The sequence below is a fragment of the Pterocles gutturalis genome, unplaced genomic scaffold (genome assembly GCF_000699245.1).
Source record: "Pterocles gutturalis isolate BGI_N339 unplaced genomic scaffold, ASM69924v1 scaffold28240, whole genome shotgun sequence".
Taxonomy (NCBI): Eukaryota; Metazoa; Chordata; class Aves; order Pterocliformes; family Pteroclidae; genus Pterocles; species Pterocles gutturalis.
Window position 1 is genome coordinate 2651 of NW_010146689.1, and position 5971 is coordinate 8621.

At 52.7% G+C, this 5971-nt stretch overlaps 1 protein-coding gene across 1 annotated transcript in view; it reads right to left on the bottom strand.

Annotated features, from left to right (window-relative positions):
* LOC104470795 (phosphofurin acidic cluster sorting protein 1-like) overlaps window positions 1–5971 on the bottom strand; it is a gene marked incomplete at both ends in the record, with an annotated part of 11110 nt that overhangs the window by 2646 nt on the left and 2493 nt on the right. Inside the window, 4 exons of the mRNA XM_010085844.1 lie at window positions 117–188; window positions 494–587; window positions 4628–4779; window positions 5427–5486. Coding sequence (XP_010084146.1) covers window positions 117–188; window positions 494–587; window positions 4628–4779; window positions 5427–5486 — 378 coding nt within the window. The remainder of the gene's footprint in view (window positions 1–116; window positions 189–493; window positions 588–4627; window positions 4780–5426; window positions 5487–5971) is intronic.

Below are 5971 nucleotides of genomic sequence, written 5' to 3' on the forward strand. Positions count from 1 at the left end.
ATCCACTCATCCCCCCCAGCCCTGTTCCCAGCTGATGCCACCCCTGGTATCCCAGCAAGCAAGGTGAGGCCTGAGGGAGCTCCAGCCCCACTCCACGTCCCGCAGCCTGGACTCACCACTACAGGGACCTCCGCTCTTGGCTCTTCCTGTGGTCGCAGTGCTCCCAGCTTCCACTTGTCTGCCTCGCCCTGGGGGACAGGGAGTGGGGTCAGAGCAGGATGGAGTGTGGGGCGTCTGCCAGTGACCCGTGCCCGGCCTCACAGAACACACGATCCTCCCAGGGAGCCCGGCATCCCCCTGGGACTGGCCCCAGAGGATGCCCCCCATTGCTACCTGCCTGCCTGCGCTGGGAAAAAGAAGAGGCAAGAAGGGAAGGAGCAGCCCCAGGCAGGTGCTGCCAGGAGCTATGTTCTCAGAGGGAGCTGCAGGCACTGCGGGGATGCTGGGCTGGCTCAGGAGAGAAGGGGCGAGATGTTGTGGTGTGGTAACTCACAGGGCTGCCCGACTCTTGATCCTGCCCTTTCTGGCTGTGCAGACTGCCGATCTCAGTCTGGGAACCAGAATGAGAGACTCCCTCAAAGAAACGCCTGCAGAGAAACAGACAGACGGACGGACGGACAGACAGACAGATGGGAGAGAAAAAGGCAGGAATAAGAAAGGAACAAAGTCACCATGATCCCAGCACACCCCCGCCAGCCTGTCCTAAGCACAGAGCACTGTGGAGAGGTCCTCAGCAGGACACAGGGCCAGACGCCCCAGTGTCTGAGCAACGCACAGCCTAGGAGCAGAGCTGCCAGCAGACTGGCAGCCCCACACACCACGGGCTGCCGTGACAAAACTGGGTGCAGGGACAGGACGGGGCCACCCCTGACCAACAGGGCTAAACCTGTGACCCCGGTGAGACGGAGGCAGGGTTCCTGTCTCCTAGCCGGCAGCGATTTCTCTCTCAGGTGATCCCCTAGCACTGCAGTGCAGGGTAAGGAACTGCTCCCTTGCCACACCTCACTGGTATCGTCTCTGTCAACACCACAACTCCAACGTGCTCCTGAGCCGCTCTGCCCCCATTCACCACCACGGCTTCCACAGATTTCTGCTGCCTTCCCTTCTGCTCCCCCTTTTCCAGGGAGGGCTCCTTGCCTCTGACTGCTGCTGCACACTTCCAGCAGCAGCTCCCACCTTCTCTTTCTGCTTTCCCCTTTCCCAAGGCTCTGGAGACCACAGTATTGCACACAGAACCACACCGCAGGTAATGCAGCAGCATGGCAATATCCTGCTTTGTTCCCCAGCATCTGAATTTGCCTTTTGTTAGGTCTCTGAGGTGATGTTTTTGCAGAGCTGCACAGTACAACTCCAAGCTTCTGTTCCCAAGTCACAACAGTCAGCAAAGGAACACTCTTGGGGCAGCAGGACTGTGTCTGCCACCACAGTGTGAGCTTCCACCTTAGTTTCCCCTTTTTCCACCCATTATTTATTTGCCAAGGACCCCCTCCACCTCCTGTGTGCTGATCAAAGACCAGTCTTTAGGAAACAAGCAGCTTCTATCACTGGATCTCAGCTGTCAGCTTTTCCAGGACCCTTGCAACAACTGCAACCCGTCTGCAATGTGTGGCTTTCCTGCGCGAGATCTGAGCCAGCTTCCCTCTAAGCTGTACGTGTGTATTTGCTCACTAACTCCCAGGAAAAGTGTCTCCTGATTTGCCTGGTGTGCAAATGGGGATACCAGGTTTCCAGGGATGACCACACAGGCATAGGATACAAAGCAGTTCTGTTAGGACTCTGCCAGGGTTTTTCCATTGTTTTCTGTTGTCTTCATCTGGATACATCTGCAGCTTTCTGCAGGACGCCTACAAACTTCTGAACATCCTGGCTGCTCCTTTAACTTTCTTTTTAACACGTTTCCTCACCTGTATACAGCACACCGTGCTGCCAGGCACAACAGTGTTTGTCAGGTTCTTTGCTTTGACTGCTCCTACAAGGACATTTCATCTCAGTAAACGATGGTCCCCACCACAGGGCAGCTCTGCAGTAGCAGCATTTAGGCACTGGCTGGGAGAAGTCAAGGCTCAATTTTCCTCTCACTGGCTTCATGAACAGCTGCTTCACGACATGTTCATTTACTACAGCTACAGGTTTAGAGTCAGCATTGTGCCCTGGTGGGACATTTTCTCCAGGTCACACAGGGATAAATTATGTCTCCTCTTATTAACATCTTTCTGCTCTCTCCACCCCTCCAGTGGAGGTCACCACCCTGTACAGTCACTACTCTACACTTGCCTTTTCTCAGCCAGCGATTTCAATCCATACAGACTATGTTAATAACTTAAGAGCCAAACCAGATAAATAAGTACATTTTCTAGTAATTCACCCCCCAATCAGCACTGTTCTGTCCCAGTAAACCACCAGAACTCGACATACCCCTGGTGCCTCTGGCACCTCAGAAAGGTATCTTCATCCTCTCCTTTTTCTTAGATATTGGATGTGTCTAGACTGTCTACACTTGGCCTGGTTTTCAACACCCCATTTAAATGGGGCTGTCTCCCCCTTTCATGTGGAAGCTGTGTCTGTTTCTGCCCTCTCTCACTTGCGATTCAGAAGCTTTCACCCCCAGAGGATGTGCCACACTGAGCACAGAGCTCTTCTGCAACTCTCGGCCTTCCCTGTTCTGCAGTTTAGAGGCTTTCTCCCACAGGCACGATTATGCCTGAGACTCAGCAGGTTGAGATGGAGGTAAATCCCAGCCCTTCCACACAGCCTCCTTCTGTTTTCAGTTCATCAGCCCCTCTCCCCCATCCACTTGCCCAGTCACCTATGGAGACATTTGTTCCTTCACCTCTGATCTTCAATCCAAGGCTCTGACTGTTGAGGTTTCACCTAACAGCCTCAGTTCTAGCTCCAGTTTGGCCTCAGTGCAGGAGCAGCCCACAGCTGCGCAGCCACCTTGGCTTATCAAAAGGATGGCCATCTGCTCCCAGCACCACTGGCCAAAACCGGGGCAGCGGCCACTGCTCACCCGTAAGGACTACCTGAATGCCCCTGCTCAACAAAGACCTTCACAGTGTCTAGCAAGGCTGTTTATGACAATAAATAAATCCAACATGAGGATCACATCTTGAATTTCCAGGCTGGGCTGGAAGGTCCTCGCCAGCCGAGAAGGCTTCTGCAGGCCCTCAGAACCACGCCGCCTCCGCTAAAGACCTCGGCAGCTGGCTCCTTAGAAAAAGTACAGACCCAGCAATGTGAATTCAAGGGGATACGCCCCCAGCACTGCCAGAACCTGAGGCACCAGAGAACACCCGAAGCTAGGGACACTGTGAAGAGGCTGAAAACCAGCCCAGGACAGGCTGTCCTTCCACCGGCAGCAGCAAACACCCGAGAAACACTGTACAAGGTACAAGCACAACCCAACACTTACTCTAGGATGCTCTCCCAGTGACCAGATATTTGCAAGTACGCGCTTGCAGAACCAGCATGGGGTCTTATATTTAAATACTCTCAACAAGACTTTTCTTACAGTTTACATAGTTTTGCGTAGTTTACATATATAAACTGTTATCTCACCACAAAAAGACCTTCCTTTTTCTCCCACAGCACCTTTGTTTCTTTAAAGCCTTTGATGAGAGACCGTGTGAAACTCCTTTGGAGTCCCAGCAGCCCACCTAAGCAGCTCCCCCTTGCCCACGTGCCTGCTGTCTCCTTCACAATGACAGGCAGGTTTGTGGAAAACATGACTTCTGTCACGTTCCTGTTTCTTCCCCAGTGCCCCATGGGCTCCTGAATCCAGCAGATTTCATTTCAAACAGTTTGCCTGTGCAGATCAAGTCTGCTACTCCTGCTAAGCATCTTCAGCAGGGATTTAAACTAATTCAAATTATATTTAAATACCAAACTACAGAAACAATAATGACAAGTAAGCTTGGCTTGACTAGAAGAGAGCCAGTGCACTGTGAGGCAGCCAAGTGGAAAGACAATAAAAGGCAACTTTCTCACAAGAGGACAGCACAGAAACAGAACAGCCACGAGCAGAGAGGCCATGTGAATGCAGATCACACGGGAGAAAAGCCTGGTTTCACCATACGGTGCACTGGAGACCTCTGTGCCAAGTCAACAGCGCTCAGCAGAGCAAGCCAAGCCACTGGGTGCCTGGGGAACGGGGTGAGGAACATCACTGATGATTGCTAGTCACGTCTCCACAAAGGGTGGGAACACAGCATGCAGATCTCACAGGGACACAAGGACTGGCCCAAGCAGCCACAAAGTGCTCAAAAGACAGGCATGCTTCCGTGTGGAGAGCCTTGAGAAGCCCAAGACTGTCAGCAGAAAGGTATGAGAGCTGGGAACAGTGGGGGCTTAGATCAAGTGGGTACTCTTCCAGCAGATCAGTGTCAGATGCTGGACTGGCAAGAAATGAAATGAGACTAAATGTGAAGGAAGTCAGATTTAACAGGCAGTTTTGAGTTTATTAAACAGGATATGCAAGTGAGGACCTCAGTGGTGCCAATAGAAGATGGTGATGGGAGCGGAGACAAGACAATGTCTGCGTTAGCCCAAGCAACAGACAAGTGTCAGAGGGCATTTCTCCACGTCCCATAGATTGTGCTGCCAGCCTGTGACTCCCTGCAACCCTTACCTCAGGGTGGGCTTGGGTGTGCTGTGCACACTCTCGTTGTCCTCAATCTCTGGGCCGCTGTCACTGTTGTTGCACTCTTCCAGGCTGTCATAGAGCAAGCCCAGATCTTCCTCCACCTCCTGGGTTTGGTCTACAGGGTCAGAATCCAGGACCTGTGGGACCAAGGCCAGAGGGCAATGAAGAGATAGCGAGTCACATGCATCCCAGGCCAGGCACGTACAAGCTCCCTGCCAGCCACAAGGCATGCCACGCCGCTGTTCCCACCTCAGGGAGCCAAACCCAGGCTGCAGAAGAAACAAGTGACACTGTCATTGGGCCAAAGGAGGGTGCCATGAGCATGACATCTGAAGGAGTCTCAGCACCCGTCATACTTACAGTGAGTTAAGACACCTGGGAGGACCTCCACTGGCTGTGCTGCACATTCAGCGCAGGCTCCCAGCCAAGGCCAGCTACCCCCAGGCTGATGATTTTAGCCTGCTTTCAGTCATGACCAGGACTGCACGTGCAACAGCAGCCCCCGGGGCAGAACCAGTGTATGACAGCACCCATCTTCCCCTGGCCCCTCTCCCAAACAGGAAGGTGTTTTTGATTTGAGCATGAGGCTCAGAGCTGCCTTTCTGAGGGAGAAGGCTTTGGAAAAGCCAAGGCCCCGCCTGTGCCATGTCTCGTAGCACCTTTGGTAACACCCCTGAGCACCCGCAGCTCACGCCTCGTGCTCCCAGTGAGCAGGAACCAGCACTCTGACACCTACGCATCTGCAGGAGACACTGCCAGGTGGAGCAGCCTTCACACTTCTTACCTCCTCTGTCACTTTAAACCTCTTCAGCAAAGCCACAAATTTCTGCTTGAAGTTTGGTTGCTAAAACAAAAGAAGAAAAATGATCAGCAAAACTATTAAACCACATTCCAAGATGACTAATGTACAGACCACGGCTGCTCTCTTTAACATGCTCCTTTCTGGGTCCACAGCCCCAAGCTCAGCTATGATCTCCTGTGCTTTTTAAATTCGCTGTAGGATTTGGACTAAAACTGTAATCTGCAAGAAGCCACTGTATGTGGGCAGGAGGAAAGGTGCAAGGACTCGGACTCTCTCTTCTACAGGCTGCAATAGCATTTTCTCTCCACTTAAATCCCCTTTCTCCCCAGACCACCTGGTTGAGGAATGTCTTCAAGCAAGAAAAAAGATGGGGAACAAATTCAGGAAGAGAGTACCCAGGGACCTGCAGACCTGAAGCAGATGGGGACAAGGAGATGCTTGGAGAGCACAGGGCTGTCAGGGCAGCTCCCCGCTGCTAATGGTTCACCCTTCCTTGCATCAACCTGCCCCTTCCTCAGGGAGGGAAA